At 38.1% G+C, this 25,493-nt stretch overlaps 1 protein-coding gene across 1 annotated transcript in view; it reads left to right on the top strand.

Moving 5' to 3' along the window:
• LOC119796023 (dynein heavy chain 9, axonemal-like) overlaps positions 1–25,493 on the top strand; it is a 236,756-nt gene that overhangs the window by 198,529 nt on the left and 12,734 nt on the right. The window contains exons 71-75 of the mRNA XM_038304321.1: positions 8,952–9,179; positions 14,587–14,778; positions 14,933–15,124; positions 21,113–21,283; positions 25,239–25,421. Coding sequence (XP_038160249.1) covers positions 8,952–9,179; positions 14,587–14,778; positions 14,933–15,124; positions 21,113–21,283; positions 25,239–25,421 — 966 coding nt within the window. The remainder of the gene's footprint in view (positions 1–8,951; positions 9,180–14,586; positions 14,779–14,932; positions 15,125–21,112; positions 21,284–25,238; positions 25,422–25,493) is intronic.

Below are 25,493 nucleotides of genomic sequence, written 5' to 3'. Positions count from 1 at the left end.
ACAGTGCCAAAGCTACCAGTACCTGGTTGAAGGACCATGGTATCCCTGTTCTTAATTGGCCAGCAAACTCTCCTGACCTTAACCCCATAGAAAATCTATGGGGTATTGTGAAGAAGAAGATGCAATACACCAGACCCAACAATTCAGAAGAGCTAAAAGCCACTATTAGAGCAACCTGGGCTATCATAACACCTGAGCAGTGCCACAGACTGATCGACTCCATGCCACGCCGCATTGCTGCAGTAATACAGGCCAAAGGAGGCCCAACTAAATACTGAGTGCTGTACATGCTCATACTTTTCATGTTCATACTTTTCAGTTGGCCAACATTTCTATAAATCCTTTGTTTTTATTGGTCTTCAGTAATATTCTAATTTTCTGATATGATGAATTTGAGATTTTCATTTGTTGTCATTTGTAATCATCAAAATTAAACAAAATAAACATCTGAAATATGAGTTTGTATGTAATGTATGAATATAATATACAAGTTTCACTTTTTAAATGGAATTACTGAAATCAATCTACTTTTTCATGATATTCTAATTTTATGACCAGCACCTGTATTTGACCCACTAATGCAGAGTGGACCAGTCTGCCTTTCAAATGCCAGTTGCCACAGTGGACTACAGTGGACCCACCAACATCAGTCAGTGTAACAAAAATCTTGTATAAAACTAAGGAGGACCTTTGCTGTTTTTTAACCAAGTCCTATGAAACAACATAAAATTATTTTTTATTTCTAATGTAACAATATTCTAAGAACATTGTTTGACAACCCATATTTATGTGCTTTGCTAGGAACTGCAGTAAAAATAATCCTAAAATGCTCTGGCTACACCCCCTGTAAAATACATAGCCGTGTGATTGCTTAGCAACACTACATCTGATTGGACACATACAGCAACACTGTTCCATCAACTCATATTATGAAGGCAGTTTTAAAGCTGAGAAGTTCTTAAGTGTTGAATTAACTTCAGGAAACGTTTGCACTTCTTGTCACTTTAGCATGTTTGCTCTTGATTGCAGTAATTGTTGATTTGTCTTAGTTTAAGTTATAAAATATTAGATAAAAGACATAGAAAACGTTTTGGTCCAGCTTAGCGCATTTCATTAAGCAGCATAACATTTCATAGCTATCTCCTCTCTGTACCCATCTGAGATTGCTTGGAATATCTAAGCTCACCCCCAAGCAGGTACTGTAGCATGACCCAGCAGCCACGACGGGCTCTCTGATGCCTATGTCTAACACACATGTCTGACATGCTCCCCTTTTTTGCAGCTCGTGAGATATTTTCCTGATCTAAAATGATTGTCAAAAAACACTTGTAAAGTGATACTGCATTATACAGTGTATATGTACTCTCTTCCATTGTTTATACCTTTGTTGTTGCAGGGAGTCTGGTCCCTTTTAGTCTAATTCAATGAGACTCTTTCATCGATCATACACCCACTTGTCAAGGGGTCACTGATCAAGAGGTGGTACTAAAGAGGTTGTCAGTCCCTTACAGGGCAAAACAGAGACACACATGACAAACAACCTTGACATACTCAGTCCTATGGGCAATTTCACTGAAAGAGTTTGCGTCTTTGGTTAAAGGAAGATGTTAATGCTGGCAATGAGAGACAAGTCCAGGTTTGTTTGCTTGGTGAGACTTTGAGGTACGTATAAAGAATGATTTAGGCTCTCCATAACATCGGATAGGACTAAAACACACTGATCACTTATGGGCAAAAATAAGAGTTGCCTAACCTGGTCTTAATAGTGGATTAACAGAGTGGTACTGCATTCGTTATTGAGATTTCAAATGAACGGAAGTAACATGATGCTATGAATTGTATTATCCTCATAATCTTCTTGTCAGGGACTAAAAGGGAGGGCAGGGGGGTCATGACCACCTTTAGCCAGTCATTGACCACTTCTGTGGTCGTAATTCACCACCTCCAGAACAAGTAGTTCCTCTCTAAACCTAAAGGTGGCAGCAGTGATATGCTCAAGTTGAATTTCCTAACTAATTAGAGACTGTTGCATCATAACCTTAAACTTACAACAAAAATACATTAGTTAATTATTCACATTAATATACTGAACTAAAACTGAGAAATATAGATTTCTTGCTCTTATCTAAACTATGGCCGTTTCTCAATATGTGTACTTGTGCGTTCCCATGTGCTCGTGAAACATCTTCAGCCTCAGCCTCAGTACTATTTCAATTCAAGAACAGCAGATCAAGAACCGACAAAGTCCCGGATGTTGTTCTCGCCCCTCCTTCTTTACTGAGTATGCATCAGAACAGACTTGTCCGTTGTCGAGGCTGATAGCCGTCCCAGCATGCACTGCGGCAACAGCAGCTTCCAATGGAGCACTCACAGTATTAAGTTAAAACTTCTCTTTACTGTTGCAGTTGTTCTAAAGTATGTTTTAAGATAATCTAAGGTGAGAACATTATACTTTTTAGCATCACTATAGGAGTTATTTACTGATTTAGTGCGTAATTTGAAAAAAAGTTCAGATATTGAGAGGGCCTTGGCAACCAATGGACCTCCGAGGCTAACGGCAGTCAGGGCTAACATTGGCCCATATGTAGCTGCCCTCTCTCGACATAGCCGTGTGTGAAGTACCGCCTGCTCTGATGGCGATATCTGACTATGTTAATTATAATTCACCCACTAAATGAAAAAAGGTGATAATTTATTATTATCTAGAGACTATTAATAACAGGAGGTGAAATGCAGCTCCAGACAAACCGTTCGTGTAATGACATCACAAGTACGCATCTGCTCCAATTGACCCAGATTTATGCTGCATGCTCCCATTCTCCCCAAGTCCAGACTTTCCTGTGTTCTTGTCAAGAACTTACTTGGCGAGAACACAAGTCTGTAATCGCGTTCTTGTGAATTGAGAAATTACTTTTTTTTGTTTTGTTTTTTTGTCCGGAGCGAGATGTGTCTGTGTAAACCATCTCGGAGTCCCACATTTAATTGCAAATAAATAACAACTAAACCCATTTAATGTATTGATGTATGAAATATTTATATTATGCAGAACCGCAGTTGGCTGAAGATAAACGCCTAATACACTTTTTTAATACTGGAGATTGAGTAAGACCATCCAGCTTGCTCTTCCAGCAGCTATCTAAAACACACTTGGGTCATATTTCTTTCTTCTGATGCTTTCCTCTTTCTATCATAAACTTCTAAGATAGTTTGTTTCTTCTCACTCTCAGCTATTTTCAAATATTTAGTAAGATTATTGGACCTACATTGAATGGTTGAAACCAAAGCTTACTGTTTACTTAAACGCTAGAGGTGTTCATGCATACCAGTAGTACATGCATCAGCATTGGATGAGCATGTTACAAAGTATGGTATGTTGGATCACCAATAGATGCGATGATTCCTATGGAGCTGGAAGTCAGAAAATCTCCCACTAATGCTGTCATTTAGACATCATGGATGTTTAAATATGCGTATTTTTTATTAGCAATGGCTTAAATAAAATTTGGAAAATATATTTGCTCAGCTCATTAAATTTCCTGTTAGGCAGCTATCTGTGTTTATGACATGGCATTATTTAAATTTAATTTATAATGGTGGAGCGTTAATCCTTAAAAGCACAAGGTAGCTTACTTATTAGGATCAATCAAAAGTTAGAAAGTGAAGCTTTGAATATTAAAAGAGCCTGTGAAATACTGCACAGGTAATTCCACTTAGCATTTAAGGAGAGTATTTTACAGCAGCTTACAGCCATTTTCAAACTTAAAGCTGCATCTGTTTTAAGAGAGACCTAAGTTAAATACATTTTTCCAAGAAATTGAACCGGTTCTTGAGTTTGAACTACATAAAAATCTCCTGATGCGTAATATGTAGCAACGTCTATGCAAGTCAGCATTATAAGTTTATATCATTAACATAGACGAGAAAAGACCTTCTATCACCTTGGAGGATATTCCTTAATTTTTTTTATGCCCTGTATTTATGTATATCCTTAATATGCTTGATGGTGGATCATTTTTATACTATTGCAATCCATGCCAGTATACCGGTACATACTTCAGTTGTATCCTCCACATATATATGAATATATCTTCAGAAGTCTGAACTGTTGGTGCCCGCAGTGTGTCGGCGGTGATGTTTGTCCCTCAGCCCTGTTTTCTGCTTTCCTACGTCAGTCTGGAGTCTAGAGTGACTCTGAGCTGCGGGGCCGCCTCCACAGTGCTGCAGCCCAGCTGTGCAGCTGTCCTTGTCGGCATCACTCCCTGACCAATGTGTTTCTGCCTGTGCGAGAGGAGAAATATCATGTGCAATTACCTGCATGTGTTGGTCCTTGCTCGTTGGAGATGCTTATGATGCAGCTGAACGTGCAATTGCGTCTTCCCTTAGGTTGTGTATGATAGCAATGCATCAAAGACCTTGCCAGTGGTGTGTTCTAATGGGTTTTGGATTCAACTTTCATATTATTATGTAAATAGAGGACTCCTTGATGTAGTATCAGCACAGCCATCACAGAGGCTGGGAGGCCCTTATCAGGAAGACATTGAGGGAAGAAAATACACAGCACCTGAAAGTTAATTAAAAAGCCGTTAGAAACAAGCAGCTCTCTACTGTCGTGTTTGTTTGTCTGTTGGCCTGCTGGTTTGTCTCGTTCTCCATTCCTCCAGTCTTCCCTCCCTGCAGTCACAAAATGAATGCTTTCATTACAGTGACAAGTTCTCGGGCAGTCTCTTACTACTAGTGTCGACTCGCTTTATTGCCAAACTATTTACATGCCAAGAGGAAGAGTTTGCTATGGCTTGATGAAAAAGCACTTGAATTTAGGCTTTTAATTTGTATACCATTTATTACTCTCTAAGGCACAAAAGGGAGAAGAAGTTCCATCCCTCTCTGCTCCCAACTCCTTCTGAACTTCTTAATCAGTGGATTAACTTTACTTTTGCTTTTTTGTCTCCCCAAAAAACGGACGTCCTACTGTCTTTTCACTGTCATTTGTTAAAGAGTTCTTACTCAGGCCATCATAAGGAAGATTAAATACTGAGAGCAAAGGGAAACGAGAAAGTAAAGCGGCTTATGAATCAATGACTGCATTTATTAGTGGTGTAATTAGATTTAGGGAGTGGGCATTGCTGCGTGGTGAGATGTGTGGGGGCTGGGCTCACTCCTTATCAGTCATCAGATATTCCGTTTGCTCCAGGACGATACCTCCTCGGCTCATGTAACACAGAATATGTATAAAAGCATTACGCGGAGAATGGTCACTTTATGCTGTCAACCTAAGAATGCCTTTTATGTGCTATGTACTGTTTAATTTAGTGCCACATCAAAGTGACAGTCAAGAACAAGAGATGTGTAGCATTTTAATTGCTCCTTTTTTCTGGTTGTCATTACAACTGAATTATATTGGCCATTCCAGAATTACTTACCTTATTATTAGTGCTGTCAATCGATTAAATTTTTTAATCGCGATTAATCGCATCAATGCCTGAGTTAACTCGCGATTAATCGCATTTTAATCGCACATTTTTTTCCTGATTGAAAATCATTTAAATACTCTCGATGACATACAAAAAAATACATACAGGCTAGGTTTGTGCCAATGTTCTTTTTTTTAAATGAAAACAGGTCACAGATACTGATTTATGCCATAGAAACATATGGCAAGAAGATGGGGAGGCATGTAGCAAAAAATAACAAATATGTAGCCAAAAAAAAGGCCCTGAAAACAGGCTGATGTAAAAGACAGTCTTTGCAGTTAATACAGTCTTTTGAACAAAGACAAGCATTTTATCCTACTGCTATAAAATTTAGTAGAGTTAAAATTAGATGTTAATTAACCAAGGTAATAATGAACAATTTTCAATCAATACATCAAAATCAATAGACCGACATCACTAGATGAAGGTAGTCTATGCTCTCTAGAAAGTTACTTTTCAGCCTCTTAACAAAAATGAGAACACACACACACCCACTCACCCACACACAGACACACCCACCCACACACACACACACGCGATACCGACGTGTTGCGTACACAGACGGCAAGAGTGCTGCTACGAGATTCCATTTCACCTCAGTAATCAGTTTTCTCAGCGTATTTCAGGTTGCTACTAGTTACCAGACACTCAACTTGTTTGTTGGTGGTGGGGCTTAAAGAAAAGGCACTAGCGTCACCCAGTGTATGAGCGTCTTTTTCCCTTGAGGAGCTCCGCTCTTGAAGCCTATGAGAAATGCATAGACTGGGGGAAAATAGCCCCGCCTTCCCGCAGGCTGCAGCGGGATGTACTTGGAAAAATTGTACCATAAAACCACATAGCGTTAATCTCACGTTAAAAAAATTATCGCCGTTAAAATGGCCTCGCGTTAACGCGTTAATAACGCGATAATTTTGACAGCACTACTTATTATGTACTTTGTCTTATCCATTTCAGCCCAGACACTTACAGTCCTTTCACAACAAACACTTTGAACACTTTTTACTGTGCAAGAGTTTAGCTTTTTAAACCATCCCAGTCCTTGGAACTAATAAAAGAACCATATTCTGGTACAGATAAAACAGCCGGTTTGAGCATGGTTTATCCAAACCTTGGATTTCTTTGCTTGCAGTGCGAATACATACTGGTTCCTAGAAATGCATTGATACCGGGATTTTACTAACTTGGGGCGACAGTGGCGCTGGAAGCCCTGCATCCAGAGGGTTGTCGGTTCAAGCCCCAGCTCCAGTTTTTTGTGTTGCTGTGTCCTTGACACTTCACCTGCATTCCCTACTGATTGTGGTCAGAGGGCCCGGTGGCGCCAGTGCACGGCAGCCCTGCTTTCTGTCAGTGACTCCTGGGACAGCTGTGGCTACAATGTAGCTTGTCACCCTCAGTGTGTGTGTGAGTGTGTGTGAATGAATGGGTGAATGACTGAATTAGGGCTGAAACAATTAATCGGATTAATTTCTGATTGTCAACTAATTTAGTAATCGGTTAACCGGGGTGTAGAGACTCTAAAACATGCGCTTGGCTTTGCAACCATCTTGCAGCAGTAAGTATACCAAAATTGTAAAAAATTATAAAAATATTTTGTATTTAAATTAGAAAAAAAACTTTTTTGTTTTTTTCTTTATCTTTTTTCTGTCAATATACTCTATCCAGAACTCCACAAGTAGAAAAGTTTCTTCTTTAAAGAACCTTTTGCTATCCAATTATTATTGATTAACTAAATAAATAATCCACAGGTTAATTGATTATCAAAATAATTGTAAGTTGCTAGACTAAATGTATAAAGCGCTTTGATTCAGTCTCCTGTCTCAGCAAAGCGCTACAGAAGTACAGGCCATTTACCATGTATTTAGCCCTTAACTAGCTGTATCAGATAACAGTGATTTTACAGTTGATAACAATCCAGTGCACTTTACATTGAACTGCTATTTCTGTCTTTTTGCAGCCTATTTATTAACACATAATATAAAGTAGCCAATAAGCACATTTATATATGTGCTTCTTGGCTACTTTTTTTAAACAATGTTTATGTCTAATCTAAAGCCTTTAAACACACGACAAAAAGTATGGTTCATTCATTTAACAGTTGAATCGGATCGCCATCAGATGTCAGCCGATACGCGTAGTCCAGGTATCGATCAGATTGGATTGGAAAAAAAAAAACTTAATTGGTGCATCTCTACTGGTCCCAACATACCAAAAGCAGGAAGAAAGGATGTGTTGGAAGTCTTAAGGCTACCGAAAAAAACAACAACAACAAACCTTTTAAAATATGTTTTCGAGATAATGAGGTGAAAGGCTACTGTATATAGTAAGTTGGTGGAACAATGTTGCATATAGCATTTTATTGTGCGCATGGTGCCAGAAGGTGATGGATAATTTGCTTTTGGTCCGGCCCAATCTAAACTCATACATCCTTTTGTGTTGTTTATTCCTTTCAGTCCGCGCAGTACTGGAGTGATAGAGTCCCTGAAACAGTCCCTTACAAATGCATGACCTTATATGCCCTTGTCTAAAAATCTATGAATGAAAGCAAAGAGGGTTGTGAGGGACTGAGCCAGCCAAGGGTGAGGACACAGTGGTGATTATCAAGAAAAATAGGTTTTAGTTCCCCAAAATAACAATAAGAATTACAGGGCCTTTAAAAGAGGTAAAATGAAGAGACTAACTTAGGGCAAAAAATATCAAGGTTAAACAAAACATAACCTCAAACTAACTGCACAAACAAAACTGACCTGACACACAGCAAACAAAGGAGACTTAAATACTGGCTGATCAGAGCAGACTGAATCACTGAGGAAGAGGTAGGGAGAAAATCTACACAAATTGAACAAAAAATAACTAAACGGTTAGCTTAAGGATTAAACGTAAAATACTATTACTAAACAAAATCAACAAAATGAGCAACAAAACAAAAGCAAAAGAAGAGATTATGCAGCATATTAAAAATGTGGAGTCCATGATCTTCCCCCATAGTGGAACTCCAGATTTTACCACCCAATCAGTCAACGAGTATGTCAGCCAGAGTCCTTTGTATTCTCCCAGTTGAAGGTACTTCCACAACACCAGAAAAGAAAGCACAAACAATATTAAGCATTTGACAAAATTAAATATAAAAAAAGTTAACTAAATGTGCGCGCTACAATTGGAACTAATGTCTTCTAATTTTGTCAAAATTAAAATAAACAAACCAACACATTTATGCTACTTTGTGTTAAAACTTTAGTGAAAAAGTGGTTGTGTGTGGGGTTACTGACCATGTAACCATAACAAGTTTGTTTGAGTTTCTATGTATAATCTAACTTTTATTTTTAACAACTAATGCATTGAAAATTTCTTGCTTTGACACTTATTGATTCAGTAAAAGTTACCACACCAAAGAATGTTTAGCTTAACTAATACCTAGACTGAAATCTTAAATAAGTCAAGGTACTGGACATAACATTAATTCTTCTATTTCTTCTCTCTAAGAACATCCATCTGGTTGCTCGTTGGCTGGGCACCCTGGAGAAACTCCTCGAGCAGTATGCAGAGGGAAGCCATGAGAACTTTAGAGTGTTTGTCAGCGCTGAGCCATCCTCCAGCCGCGAGGGTCACATCATCCCTCAAGGGATTCTGGAAAACTCCATCAAGATTACGAATGAAGCACCTACTGGTATGCATGCCAACCTGCACAAAGCCCTCGACAACTTCAACCAGGTAACTCATTCAGCTTGCAGATACTGATGCATCTGGCTACTGTGTGGATAATGTTCAAGTTAAGGTCCTAGGCTGTAATAACACAGACCTCTGTTGAAATTTGGCTCACAGGATGGGTTCATGAGAACCAGATGACAGAATATTTTAACATCCAGTTGAGGTTTCACCCACTGTGGCAGTTTCTGGTCAACACTTTGATGAGCAATATATCAGTGTTTTAATACTGTCTGATCTCATAGTTAGAGATCTCATTAAATCTCTGGTGTTTATACATCTTTGCAGGCCAGCTAACAGCCTTGGGTGTGCCCGGGACAGAATTTATGATTTGGGGCTCATCAATTCATGCTTTCTATGTACTGTATATATGCATAAATTGATCAATATTTGAATGAGGTCTTGCCTAAGATGTTAGATTTTTTAAGTAACCTTTTCTGGAAGCAAGAGAGACAAATTTAATAGTTAGTTAAATAAGTGAAAAATATTTAATATTTTATTTATTAATGATAAAAAAAAACATTTAATGCAAGCATCTCAAGTAACATTTAAATGTTTACATTTTAAAATAGAGATCTTTCCAGTTTTTCATTCATAAAATGTGCGGGACACTTGGCTTTCCATACCTGCTCCAGTCGCATTTGATCCAATTTATAGATTTTAACAAGTCTGATTTCTACTTGTGTGGCATGTTTAAATTGGACCACAACATGTTCTGGTCAAAATCTTTCTTATTTAGTGAAGGCTGTATGGTAGGATTGTCTATTTCTTTACGTCGACTGCAGCATTGTTGCAGCCGCAGATGCACCATGTAGTCACGTCAGTCAAATGAAAAACTTCTCAAACTCCTAACAATACCCATTGGTCCGGTCTTAATTATAACTTAATCTAGCAAAGATGGGGAACAAACCCTTGACAGTAACTGTTGAGTGTTTTGCTCCATCAGAGGGCTTAGAAGCTATTACTGCCTTCTCAGGCTTTTGCCGGTGAGATCGATCCAAAGTTCTGTTTGATCCAAAGCTGTTCCTGCGGCTTGAGGCGGCTTCTTCATGTGAGAGCCACTCTACCCTTCATGTTAAAGGGATGGAGCTGCTGCCTGACTGTGTACAGAGGGTAAGAGTCAGGTTCTGTATTTTCCTGTCTCCACCTGCAGCACAGCTAGCCTTATGTATAGCAGCTTGATAAACTTCAGAGAAACTGCACCAGCAGCATAACCAGTTAGAAGGAATGGCTGGTGGGGGGACTTCCCAATACTGCAGTGGATAATATGAAGCAAGTAATAATAGGAAAAGATTTTATGAAACTTAAGAATAAAGCTCCAGTTTCCTTGCAAACATCTTTAAAAAAAATCAGAAAAATCAGCCGCCTACAAAAGATGTAGGCGGCTAATTAGGGTTCCCTCTCTACCCCCCCATCAGCAGGCGTGCCTATATGCATGTTACTCTCACAAGGATGCCTCATGTATGAATATTTATGGATATATCCATCTTGATTAAGCCATACAAATTTATAATACTTGAATGCAGCCATGGTAAACAATAATTTTAGGAAGAGTCACATTTCTTATTGTCTTTAAAGATTTCTTTTATATGCATGTTTACTTTGAAAATTGAGATTTAGGTTACTAAGGGTATTCATCCTAATTGTAAGAAAAACTTAGCACCGTATCAGGAAGGTAATTTGTTTAAATTGCCTCAAGTAGAGGTAAATATTTTAACTGCAAAGCCACCATTAATACGTTTTTTTAATGTTTTAAATTCAGCAAATGATTCACCAAAAAGTAAAAAGCAGTGTCTAAAATTAAAAATACATTGGATTTTATAAGATCAGTGTCATATTTTTGTGCGTGTTTTTAATGGTGTAAAACTTCTAGTTTAAAATAACCATTCGACTAAATACATTTCAGTTTCATTTGAGATATTTAAAATCCTTGCCAGCAATGTCTGATCTCTTAATGAAAAGAGGAAGAATTTCTTCTGTGTTACTCCTTCTACGTTATATTCTATTATTTTTGTCCTGCACAAGCCTTAAGGAAGTGGGAAATGATCTTGGGAATCCAAAACATTATAAATCTGTGGGTAGAAAGAAGCATTAACATTCTTTACGTTAAACATAAACATGAATTTACCATCTTGAACCTTGCTGGGTTTTTTTGGGTCCTTTATTGATTCAGTTCAGCTTTCTAATGTCTGACTTTTCTTTGTTACACTTGTGGAGTTATGATCAAGATGGACAGATAAACCTAAAAAGACTATTTTCACAGAACAATTTAAGAACCCATTGTAGGAGATTGAAATATCTTAAGGCACTTGCCTTTTATACGTTGTTAAATCTTCTCTGCAGATGTTGTTCTTTTAGTTTCTAGTTACAGGTGAGTCGAGACACTTTTAGTCTTCCCAAAATGCCAAATAAGTTGTCAGCAAACAGAAAGTGGAATTCAATTTTAGTTACTAAGTTTGTTTTGGCATTTCGTGACATAAATAATGGCATTGCTGAAATAAAGATGTTGTACAGTTACATTGAATCACACGGAGGAAATACCTGAAGATAAATGTACCAAAAATTAGCAACTTTGAGTCTGCGTTATCAGGAAAAAGTGAGGCAACATTACGCTCCCAGACTGTTCTGCAGCCTCCCTAGTTAGAATGGATCAGTGTGCTACAGTGGCCTCCTCAAGTGTTTCTCTACCTTATCGGCTCTTGGTCTCTATCTAAGCCTTACCATTACCTCAGTGCTTTGCTGCCAATACATCATCCCCCGCACCATTACCTGACCTCTTGGCTACGTCTCGATCCATTTCCACAATCCTTAGTTTGCTGATGTGTATCTCGCCTGATAAGTGCAACATGTTTGTAAGCCCTGCCTTATGCAGAGCCACGGGGAGGTCTGCTGAGGTTATACCTGGAGAATATTCTGGTCATGTGTTCTCACTGAGACTTAATCAATGGCAGCCTGACTTCAGTTATAGACCACCGGCAAAGCCAAAGCCAGAGAAACATTTCTTTGTTTTATCACAATTCTCTGACTTATTGAGTCCCCAAACCTCTGTGAAAAAAAATGATATAGCTTACCGAAAGCTAAATTCTAGAGAATATGTATTGGTTTCCAATTACTTGTTGTCCTATTCAGTTCTATCATTCTTTAAAGGTAATCAAACTCTAAGATTGTCACTCTGACACTTAGTGATGTAGAAGTGTCCTCTTAGGGTGTGTTTGTGAATGTAGTGTGTGATTGTGTGTGTACTAACAATCTTGCAGCATTTTGTTTCTCTCTAGTCCACAGGTCATGGATAGAGAGGTTATGCATCTCTTTCAGCTGTGTTGAGCAGAGGAGCACCGTGCAGAATATTAACTAAACCTCAAACAACGGGTGTGTGTGTGTGTGTGTGTGTGTGTGTGTGTGTGTGGCTGCAAGCTTGGACTCTACTTATTCACTCTATGTGCGCATCGTAGCAGTCAGTTCCCCAGGGCACTGCAGTAGGGGGATATGGGGGCTTTTACTGTGATACTCAGCTTGCTACATCCTTAAAAAAAAGGAATTTACTCCTCCTGTTTCCATAGGGGTTATTGGGTTGCTTATTTAACTGACCCCACCCCCCAAAATCCCCTGAGATTACAGTGCCATTTAGGCATTTATTTTTCTTCTTTTTGATTTGCCTGTCTAGAGTAATGAGCCTAGGAGACAGTTGGAGGCTGAAAGCGGCTGACAAGTTGTGACAATTAAAAATGAATCTCATGGTTGGCTTTATTGCCATCCAGTACACTCATTGTCTGCGCTGCATCAGGAAGGATTTGCCTGAAAGAAAATGATCACAGAGCTGTCTGCCACAAGTTTTTCACCTCTAACACATTGATGAGGAAATCATTATAGGTAGAACTGCCATTTCACAGGATGATTCAGTGTTGGCTTCTTGTGAATGATATGAGGCTTTAGCAATGCTATAAGGAAAAGCTATGACTCCAACCTGTTTTTTACATTGCTAAAGACTTAACATAACAGTTTAGTCAAAAACCTCTGTAATTCTAATGTTTTGTTAATGATTTTTTTTATAATAACCAAACAAAAGTATGTTTTGTTTATCACAAGACTCAAATATTGAGGTAGGTACAAAATATGAAGCTACTTTAAACATTTGGCTTCATGGAAGAACCTTTCATATGAATACATTTGTTCTTCACTCATTCATTGGAACGTTTTAGGAGAAAATGTCCTATTCACCATTTTTTTGATATTATTAAATTTTCAGAGTGCTCCAGACAAGATTTAGGATCTTGCTCAATCAGTCAGCTGTTATTCAAACCTAGTTTTTTACTAAATTACTACATTTGTTGTTACTTACTGTAGAAGCTTCTGTCCATTTTATTAGGCTACCTTTTTATATATTATGTAGCTAGGCAATTATAAATTACACTTTCAGTGACACTGGTTTAATTTGTTGTAATTCCGTCAAACGAAAGAACAGTCAGAGAGCTCTATGTTAGCTCAGGCTACTATTGAAATAAAATCTGGAACAGACTGACAGACAGACACGGATAGACATTTGAGCAACAGGGTGACACCTGCAGTTATTTCACTGCATGGCAGCTTCTTGGCTTTTTTATTACACAAAATGTGGAATGTTTAGGTTTGGGTCCGTCTGAATTCGTCAAATTAGAATTTTTTGCCTTTAGCATTTTTATGTATATGCATGAGAGAGGTGGAGAGTGCAATGAAGGAATGACAGATGGTTCAGAGATGTACAATAAAAAGCGTGTGTGTTTATTAAAAGGATACTTTGCAAAAAGTTGTCGTGCTGGTGGATAGTAAACTTATATTAGCAATTACATCGTTGTACCTCTTTCCTCTATTAGTAGTTTTCATTGAGATTTTGGTTGAAGGTTAAGGTTAAGGTTAATTGGCGTCTCTAAATTGTCCATAGGTTTGAGTGTGTGTTTGCATGGTTGTGTGTCTCTGTATCGCCAATGCAACAGACTGGCAACCATTTATGGGTGTACCCCACCTCTAGCTGGAGATAGGCGCCAGCCCCACTCAGACCCTGAGGAGGAGGATGGATGGATGGATGGATGGATGGATGGATGGATGGATGGATGGATGGATGGATGGATGGATGGATGGATGGATTGATGGATTGATTGATTGATTTGCGAGACAGCCACAAGGATAATTCTCTCCCAAGACAATCTCCAGAAAAAGCTGCAAGAACAACACATTGTTCTTTGCTGGTGCAAAGAGGCAATGTAAAAACTACTATCTATCAATTCATGTAACCTAATAAAGTAAAATGCTGAGTTTAACTGAACAGAACTTTATGAGACTCGATTGTCGTAGAGAAAGATTGCCATTGCATTAAAATATCAAAAGATGTGTGCCGAAAAACCTCATAATGCAGTTACACTGTCCTTTGCTTCTCCAGGAATCACTTGACATGTGTGCACGGGAGAATGAGTTCAAAAGCATTTGGTTTGCTCTCTGCTACTTTCACGCTGTGGTTGCTGAAAGGAGAAAATTCGGCCCTCAAGGTTGGAACAGATCATATCCCTTTAACACTGGGGACCTGACCATTTCCATCAATGTCCTTTACAACTACCTGGAGGCCAATCTCAAAGTAAGTACCCCTCGCCTTTCTTTCTTTCTTTCTTACTTACCTTGTGCTGAGGATTACAAAGAAAACCGTTTGTGGTCTTAATTGGAAATGTGAACTTGTGTGACATCCCAAAGAGCTTCGGGCGAGCAACATCTCCTGGCTTTGTTATTGCCAGGTACCATATGATGACCTACGCTACCTATTTGGGGAGATCATGTACGGGGGTCACATCACGGATGACTGGGACCGACGTCTGTGTCAGGCATACCTGGAAGAGTTTATCAAGCCTGAGATGATGGAGAGGGAGCTGTTTCTAGCGCCTGGCTTTCCCTTGCCTGGGAACATGGATTACAACAGCTATCATCAGGTGAGGAAAAAAATCACCACACCATGAAGAAAACCTTAAGTGAAACCATTCCCACCACCAAAATTACAGCAACAAGTTAAAAGAAAGTTTGAAAGAATTGGATCAACTGGTGAATGGACATTAACCCATAGATAGATCCCAAAAGAATGTGTGGATTACTCCACCTACCTATTCCACACACTGATCTCTATTTATTCACAGGATTGCTGACAGGCCGTTGGTAGTACACGGTGCTGTGAAGTCACCAGTCGCCATATTGGTACTCCCTAGTTAGATTGGTCTGCATATAAACAATATGTGTGCTACAGCATCGAGCGACAATGATGTTCTCATCTTTAGTGTGGCTTAAGACTTTTACAACAAAGATAAAGTCATCACTTTGACACACACTTGTTGTTTCATAGCATCATTAAATTACTGTAATTTATGATGAATAATAGGCACATAATATTGCATAGTCAGTCCAAGTAGGTAAGTGATTAAGTTCATGAAGTCTATAAATCATGTAATATAACATGTTATACAAATCCATCACAACAAAATTGGTGTGTTAATGGAGCATAATAATACCGTACTTGGATATTAAAAATATTACACTGCCACACATACACACACACACTATCTGATAATGTGCCAAAAGTGCTAAATTGAAGATGTACTTGTAATATACATGTATTGATTACATTCTTATGGTAATTACATTACATTACATTACAGGCATTTTTATGGCACTGCTCTGTGAAAGTGGGGGGTACCAATATGGCAGCAAGTGACTTCAGTTTTTTCGGCCTATCATCAATCCAGTGAATAAATAGAAATAAGTGGTTCCACACTTTAAAATAATAAAAAAAAAAAAGATCTGTAGTAAAACAGAAAAGGTCGTGGTAATATTCTGCCAGGACCTTTTCTGTTTTTTTTTTTTTTCTGTTAAAAAATTGGTATACATTCCTGATATAATTTGTTTCACAGAATTTTTTTCTCCAAATGTTTCTCTGATGTAAATGTGGCTAAAACGTTGCCCATTGTCATCAGTGGAGTTGAACTCTAAAGTTAAAAGATCTGTAAAAACAAGTTATAGAAAATTCCTTCAAATGAATACTTTATGCTGTGAATTTACAGATATTTCTTACAGTCCAGAGGGGCCTTTCTGTGCCCTCTGCAAATTAATGAAGGTTTCAGATGTCTCTGACTGAGCAGCTATAATTAATAGGTCTTTCTCCATCATTCTTCCCTAGGCACTGTGTGGACGTACACAGTTCAATGCTAAATCAATACTTATAAAACTATGTGTAGGTCCCTGAGAAATTACAGATCGTAGTTTAGTTATATTAATATGCCTCACAGCCAGAGTTGTTCTGTGGGTGGAGGAAGTTTTGCACCTAGTATAAAGTAATCTATCTTAAAAGTTATAAAAGGCAACGCTTTTACATGTTTACAGTGAAATAATTTTGTGATAATAATTTTGATACATTTTTTTTTCATTCTATGAACTATTTACAGTATTTATCAGTTTAATGTTATGGTTTTTCTTATTTTTTTTTTAATACATAATAACACTTTACATTTCATTGCTGCCAATCTTATTTTTGTTTTCTCTTGAGAATTAGTTCTATTGGTTATCCTTTATATTTTTCTGAGGTTTTTTTTTTTTTTTTTTTGACAAACACCCATTTAAAGGCTTATAAACTAGCATATTTGATTGATCAGTCACCTTTTTATGCCGACATGCTAATAGACAGGTGTCTTTACAGAGACAAATTCTCCAATACAGGCAATTTTCAAATATAAAGTTCAGGTAAATCAAAAGCTTAAATCCATCTCTCTCATTATGAAAAAATAACTTAAAAAAACCACTTGAAAACATCTGTGTTTGTTTTGATTAGTTTGGTCTTACCACAAAACAAAGTACAATACAGAACTTAAATAATTTTCCTATAAAAATAAAATGTACCGCTACTCGTCACTCACCTGTTGACACTTTTAACAGCCCCACCAGGCATTGCAAATCATTCAGTTCTGACCTTTTTATATCTTTTTTTTTTAATATTTATATTTTTGTATCCCTCCATATTTCCACTGCTCGCCCTGTACTACAGTCGTATTCTACTGCACCAAAGCTCCCAAACCTTTTGTATGCTGCTGACACTTTGACAAAGAAAAGAGACAGTAGCATCTTCAAGCGCCTATATGTCATTTTTATCAACAATTCTTGCATTGTTTTGGTGTGGGTTGATTTCCAGTAAAACATTAAAGTAACAACATTATAATGCGATGATGCTTTTATTTACCAGGGTCAGGGGAACTGTTCTGCATTAATGGCAAGATGAGCAGAGCTGAATACAGGACCATTAATGATAAACACATGTTAAAAGCTGCAAAACACTTGCGAATAGGACAGATGTTTACCTTCCAGCTGCTAAATTGCATTGCAGCAAAGGGAGACTAAACACCCTATGACTTAAAAGATGTGAACACGCTTCAGATTTTTTATTGGGTAAAAAAAGCGGAACCTCTAAAAATAATCAGGGTAAATTATACCTAAACTTTACATTATTTTAAAGCTCTTTAACTTAGAATTATAAGCAATCAGGATATTGTCTAGTTGCTGCTTCTTCTTAGCATGCCTTCCTTTTTTCTGTCCAGCACTTTATCACTGAACACCAACCTTAATTGACTGGATTAAATCACAAGTAGTTAAAATGTATGTGTGCTGTGTCCCACGGTGATGTGATATGTGAGCAATAGTCAGTTTAGATTCTTCCTATACATTTTCTAGGGAGCTAAAGGAGTGGGATGTTTGATTTGGATTTAATTTCCCCCTAGTCTGTGAGCTGCTTGGTGATCACAAACAGATGTATTAAGCAGCTCCGGAGGGAAAAACTCCCCCTTTTTTTTTTACTTTTGTGTGTCACAACACTACTAGTTTGAGGCTGAGTAAGAAGGAAGTTTGGCAAAACAACAGGAGCTCTACATGTGCTCCAGGTCCTGGACAATCTTACAACTATCCAGGCCAAACTCTGCGGAGCAAAAGAAAAATAAGCACACAGAAGTGCATCACTCTAAGCATTTTTGTTTATTCAGTATTTAAGAAATGCTATCAGTCATCGTTCTAAACAATCGATTAAAGAGATCAAAGAAGAGCGTAAAAAGAGATCTTATTCTAAAATCCAGGTAATACTTTTCCCCCTGACATTAAAGGAAGGTTTTTAATCCATTACACCATATTGGCACTCATTTTTAATCCAACGAGTTCTTAGCCATCAGCTAAATATCATTTTATCTTTATGAAAAAAGTAGATAGAAAACACTTTTCCTTCTCCTTAGTATAGCTGTCTTCTGTGTTTGATTTAATCGTCTGAATATCACCCATTAATATATGTGGTTCTGTGCTTGTGCTTTTTTGGCAGTTCTGTGCAGATACAACTGTCCTGAGATTTAAAAAAAATGGTTTTCAAACTATTGAGTTACATTTCTAAAAGTAGCCTATTATACTGTGATATAAAGTGCTGTTAAAAAGTAGCAACAAAGAATTCTCAAAAGGGGTAACACTTAGTGATCTCCTGTGTTTTTGTTTTCTGTTAGTCTGTTATATCCCTCTGGAGGAATCTGAGTTATTCTTCTTCACACCGTTGGTTTAAAACAATGAAATATTGGGCTTTTCTGGTATAAATTTGTGTCTTTAAGGTCATGCTACCTTATTTTAGTCAGAGGGAAAGGCTATATGTTGAATAGGCCACTACAGGATCCCTGTTTTTGTTTTTAAAGTCAATTCAAAGGGTAAAGCTGCTGGTGTGCTTCAGCTCATTGTCCTGCTTAAATCAAGAGTGATTGAAGCTTTGGTCACAAACTGATATCCCAAAATATTTCCCTGATAATTTTATGAGGCAAAGAAGAATTCCCAACAAGTACAGTTAATCACCTGGAGCAGAGGTCATGGATAACCGGACTGCGGTACGGATCCGGACCCACCTGCTGGCTAATCCGGACCCAACCTATTTAAAACATTAATAAATTACTGCATGTTGTCCAACAGCAGTGTCTAATTTCGATTGTGCCGCTTCTCCTTTTTGTACGGTAAAGCCCTCCAAAGCATCCGGCACCAGGCTGCGCGTGATCCAAAATAGCCAATGAGCTGCTGTCAGTCTGGGTTGCTGCTGCTGCTACTTTTAGACACAGCAGGAAAACCTGTGACAAACCTTGCGATGGGAAAGTAGGAGAAGACTACGAGAATAAGTGAAAGAAAGTGTGGGCTGCTGGAAGAACTGTGGTGAACTGGTGACAGAAAAGTGAAATGGCGTGCTCAAAGATAAACCTGCATATTTTGAGTACGTATGTTTGCCTCAACCTACTGCTGTGCACCTTGAAAAGTAGTGATCATCCATGATCACTAGACAAGCTGATATATCCTGGAATGCTTTGTGAGAGCTCTCCTTGCAAGGCATCATGGGATTTGTTTTGGCAGCGATAAATAACAAAGATCACATGTGCACCGTGAGGGGAGGCAGAGTTACATGACAAATGCGAAGAAAAAAGCAGTGATCATCTGTCCGAACAGTAAGTTAACTGATTTCACTATAAAGTCCACTATATAGTCCCCACTCTATATAGTGATGTGGGGATTCATGGCTTAGGGCAGACGTTCGGCAACATGTTCTGTTGATCTTTCTTTTTTTTTCCTTTTTGGAAGCTGCAAATGAATTTATATTAATGTAGTTGCTTTAATGTCTGACTCAAGTTGCATATGACACTGCCATGTCGTGTAATAGACTTTTAGCATTTATTTTACTCCAATTAGAGATGATTTATTGATAGTGTAAAATAGGTTTAACACCGACAATTGTTAAATGCTCAAACTGTGTATAAATAAATCACCTGTTAGATCTGCATGTTATAGTAGTTGTTTCAGCTGTTCATCTTTGGAATTCATTTAAAAACTATAAGGAATAACTCCTGAACTCAAGAAAAGTGGTTATGAAATGTTTATTTTTAGCTAATTAGGCATTCAGTTGATCCTGTATTGTTTGTTGAACACAGAAAAAGTGATGGATGTGGTCATAGTCTCTTACAGAAAGCTAACTAGGGTGAGGAGCTTGGTCATCCGGGGAGGAGTCAGAGTAGAGCCGCTGCTCCTCCATGTTGAGAGGAGCCAGTTGAGGTGGCTCGAGCATCTGGTTAAGATGACTCCTGGTAAGGTGTTCTGGGAATGTCCCACCGGGTGGAGGCCCAGAGGGAGACCAAGGGCACGCTGGAGGGAATATGTTTCTCTGCTGCACATGGAACGCCTTGGGATTCCCAAGTGGCTGGGGAGAGGGACGTCTGGGGCTCCTTACTGAAGCTGCTACACCCGCGACCCAACCATGGATGGATGGATGGACTGTTTCATGTTTTCTCTAATTGTGGATAAAGACTATGTCTTTTTTTTTTTTCGGTAGCCCCATATCTTTACAAATGGGTTTGTAACTCATTCCAAACTGAAAGTTATCATCGGCTTGTGGAATGTGTTTAGTTGATTGTTTGACAGGTTACGTCTGTGAACTTATTTAAGATCTCGCCGTCACTTTATGGTTTCAGATTTGTTCTATTTAAAATGTGTCTAGATTGTACAGATGAGGCGGTAATCAGACTGTTGAGGGAATAAAACCCTTAGCTTCCCAACTTAATGGAAATAATCATAGTTGATGTATAATTCATGATGTAACAAGAGGAAATCATATTTTCACAAAATGGCAGAATGATCTGTATACTCTTTTTTTCATAACAAGTAACCTGTTTAAAAAGTGTTTCATTACATATCTTAAGGAGAATTGCGTCTAAGATTAACATTAGTTTCTATGATCTGAAGTCTACTTGAAACAGCAGAACTTTATGAGGGAGAAATCTGGCTTACACTGCAGTACCGTAATAAAATCTATCAAAATGCAAAATGGTTTTGGTAAAGAAGCACCTGTCTGATTTCTGAAAAGCTTAATGTCATTTCTCCTTCTTTAGTACATTGACGACACCCTGCCTCCAGAATCCCCATACCTGTATGGCCTTCATCCCAATGCAGAGATTGGTGTCCTCACACAGACATCAGAGAAGCTTTTCAGAACCGTGCTGGAGATGCAACCCAGAGACGGAGGAGTTGGTGAGGGAGGAGGAATGACAAGAGAGGAAAAGGTAAAGTCTGACACCTTTAAAATCAGTCTCATACTGAAAGAGGGCTCTCTTGATCTCATTCAGAGCATGTTGCAAAGTAGATCTTTAAATTATATAGCCCTATAAAAAAATATATATTGTTTGCCTGATCTGCAGGATGGGACTAAGGAAAAAAGATGCACATAACATTTTTTTATAAATAGTGATAATTATTGTCTTTGAACCCAAATAATAATTCTATTAAAAAAGAGAAAATGCCATAAGCTTTTCTTAGGACATTTTGACACATTTTGTTGTCTGATTTGTATATATCACTGCCCCTACTCAAAAGTTTAAGGTAATAGAAAATATGAAATTAAAGAAGGGAATAAGGTAAGCCATTTTCTTTTTTTTTCTTTTTTTTTTTATGGTTAGCCATTTTTCAAAGATGCTTATCTCCAACAATCTGTTAGTTGTTTACCTCGTGTGAAGCTAACCATTTACTAAACCCCCAAGCACTAAATCTGAAATGTATGATGACAGAAGGTGAGATTTTCACACAATGAGTTGAAACTAATTTTCAGACTGTTTTGGGCCTTGGAAAGCTCAAAGGTGAGAATTGTGGAGATGACATTTTCTGGTGTATTTTTTGGTTCAATACACCTCGAAATGAAGCTTATTTGAGTCTAAAAGTTCAAATAAATATTTTGGCAGGCACCCTGATCTTGCACAGAGGCTCTTATAGAAAAGTGACACTTTGGAAATCATAACAAAATGTTCATTGTTGTCTGACTTCTGAGTTTGTCAAAGTCATTTATGGGTACTGCTGCAAGCTGAAAAATCAAGGTATATTACTTTGAATTTCTGGGGTTTTATGAAGTTTAATCGTATATTATCATAATTTGATTAGCAGACAAGATGATAACGGAACTTTAAAATGCCTTGAAATGGAGCTGAGAATTTTTTTTTCTTTTTTTTTTCTTTTTTTTTCATAGCACTTAACAAATGAGCATTGCTGGATAGTGAATTAGATTGTGGCATTTTATTTATTCCTGACATGAATTTTCAGTTCAATTTAGATTTAAATTGTTTCCTTGTAAATTAGTCAATCTGTCAGTCATTAACAAAAGCTGAAACCCTGTTTGTTTGTATGTAAACCTTATAGGTGCTTACATGAACTTAGGAGATGGATTTAGCCAACTTATGCCTGACGTCCCAGAATCCCAGAATGGGGATGAAGTTCTTGAGCAGTACAGACAGTTTCCTCCTGTGAACCCCTTTTATACCAAAATGCTGCAAGTACGCCGTTATACAGTAGCTGTAAGTTAGAAACGCTTTCAGTGGTCGTCTGGAACACATGAAATACGTAAATATACGTTGGAGATAAGTTCTTGATAAGTCCGCATAAGTTATGCACAAGTTACTCATAGGTTTTGGATAATAACCAGACACCACGACTTATGAGTAACTTACACATAACGTGTCGACGTATGTCAACTTGCCGTATGTCAACATGTGCCAGCGTGTTTTGGCGTACTTCAGCGTGCTCATAACTTATACAAAACATACCATAACTTATCCAACATATGCCAGCGTTTTTGCCAGATTTTTCGTATGTCAGGTATACGCTGTCTAAATTGCAAGGTATGACAGGGGCTTTAGTAAGGCTCCATCCAGAAAGGCCTTCAGTCACCTTTCTTGCATTAACAGCTTGGGAATCATTTGAAAATCAACTATTTAACTCATATTATAAAGAGCCAATTTCCTATGGTTGTCAGCAGTGACGATCATTAGCATTACAGTAAAATGTCCCTGTTTTTTAATAGTACATACAGTACTTGCTTGGTTCATGGAAGGAGCAATAAAATATTTATGTTTTTATACAGTAATCTGAAGGACACAATAAAGACATGGGTGGATTCTGCAACATCATTTGAAATTGTCAACTTTAGTTTACCTATGTAGAAAAAGAAAGTCTAAATGTAAAACCTATGAGAGCGTGGGCCCTCATGAGCTGCTAAAGATTAAAGCTGTTCATATATGGCACATAATAGCTTTCCAAAGAACATCTTTAAAGTAACCATGGAATCAAAATGCATCTAACGTTTTTGCAGAGCATACCAGAATCCTTTATGGAGTTTAGACTATTACTGAACCAGATCACTTAGATTTTAGGGATTATTATCAAAACAACTCATAGAAAAATGTATGTCTGTCATCAGTTTTCAGTGTTTCTATTGGATCATTGGCCAATGTAATAGAAAAATAACATACCAAACCATGTTATAAACCCCAGCATAGATTCCCAATTGTATAAATGTCTTTGGTTTAAATGGGCAGTTTTAACACTTGAAAGTACTTTGACCTGAACAATTTAATGTTATTGGTTGTATGTTGAGGGTTTCCATCTCTTTGTACGATTAACATTCTGCACAGTCTCAAGGCTCTCTTATCCCCCCACAGCATCATTATGGCAGCAGCCCATTTCAGGGGGGAAGGCTTGTATTCAGGGTTAAGCTTTCTACCACAAATAATACATTTGTTGTCTAGAAAAACAAAAAAAAACCTCTATCTTACCATAACTAATAATAATTGAACTCACATTGGAGAAATTTACCCCTGCATTTAACCCATCCCCTTGGGGAGCAGTGGGCTGCCATTGTGTGGCACCCTAGGAGCAGAGTGGGGTTAAGTGTTTTGCTTAGGAGTGCAGGCTGTGGGGTTCGAACCGGATACATGCAACCCTCACAGAACACAAGCGCACTGCTCTAACCACCAGGCCAGCACTCCCTCCTAAACCTACTATGGATCTATATTTGAGTCCTCCAGAGTTACAGTACCCTGGGCCTCCTGGTACCTCTCTAATTACTGCTCTTTTTGCCTGGCCTGTCAGTTTAGGTGGATGCCAGTGTCTAAGTAATTTTATAGTTGGTTTGTGGAAAGAACAGGACTCAGATCGAAACCTAAACCTTGGAACATTGTTTATTCCCCAAATCTGCGTCAGATTTCTCGATTACTTTATTTTTGACCTGTCTGCTTTGTTTATTGGTTTCATGAAACTGATTCTTCACTAGTTTTCTTCAACAATCCAACGGGGCCATATAGATCAGCTGGTTTTATTCTGATATTTGGGTCCACACAGTGAAGTCTATTTTTTGTTTGGATGACCTCTAAAGGCAAACTGATTGCAGTAGATTTTTATTATTTTTCAAAGCTTGTTTTGCGAGTTACATTGTTTACTTTTGTTTTATCTGTTATTTTTTAATATTTATTTATGTAAAACAAAGAAAAATACTTAAGCTACCCCTGTATTTAAAATATAGCCATATACTGATGTATTGTTACCATGGTATTTTTTTATACTTAGAAAGATAGATTTGCTGAACCGGCTGAGGTATTGGCTCAGTTTGTCACATGGCCCTGTGGGATCAAACATTTTCCCGCTGAATGTTCTGTGGAGCCCTGGTGTGTATCCATCCTTCGATGTGTTATGATGTGACCTTTCTCACTGAAAAGACGGAGAACTCCTGTCTTAACAAAGCGCCATGCCGAGAGTATCAATGAGCCTTACTCTGTATTCAGAGTGCTTACTGGCTGCTGAACCCAAAACCGGCAATCTGAACAGGAAAATCCAATAAATATGATGACCTCGTATCCTTTGTTCAACCCCTAATCCGCTGATTGATCGCTCACACTGCCTCTTCTGAGAAACTGTTGACGAAGACATTACCTTTCCTCATTTACCCACAGAAATATGACGTGAACATTGATTTTGTGGGGAGATTAGACTATAGAAATTGAAATTTGTTGGGATAAAGAGATGGCACTGCAGAAAATCTCCTCATGAATATTTATGGCATTGTCTGTCTGAAACTAACTTCCAGGCTGCCTGTGTTGGCAAATATGAGTTTATCTGACTCAGATGGGCCATCTCATTTTTGTCACATTCTTAAATGGGAATTTGCCCTTTTGTTTTCTATCTCTTCCACTGGATCAGGTGCGTGCAGTCCTGGAGGACATTTTGGAGAAGCTTCCAGAGCAGTTTGTCATGGCAGAGCTTCTAGGGAGGGCAGAGGAGAGAACTCCATACCAAGTAGTGGCATTACAGGAGTGTGAGCGAATGAATGTCCTCACTCAGGAGATCAAACAGTCTCTCAGCAGCCTGAACCTTGGACTAAAGGTAAGATGGGGAGCTGAAAAGCTGGGTGGTATAGTAATAAAAAGTCAATAATCTGTTTGTATCTTAGTAAAG

The sequence above is a fragment of the Cyprinodon tularosa genome, unplaced genomic scaffold (genome assembly GCF_016077235.1).
Source record: "Cyprinodon tularosa strain WSP-4 unplaced genomic scaffold, ASM1607723v1 ctg531, whole genome shotgun sequence".
In the NCBI taxonomy this organism is placed as follows: domain Eukaryota; kingdom Metazoa; phylum Chordata; class Actinopteri; order Cyprinodontiformes; family Cyprinodontidae; genus Cyprinodon; species Cyprinodon tularosa.
This window is presented reverse-complemented; position numbering and strand designations above follow the sequence as displayed.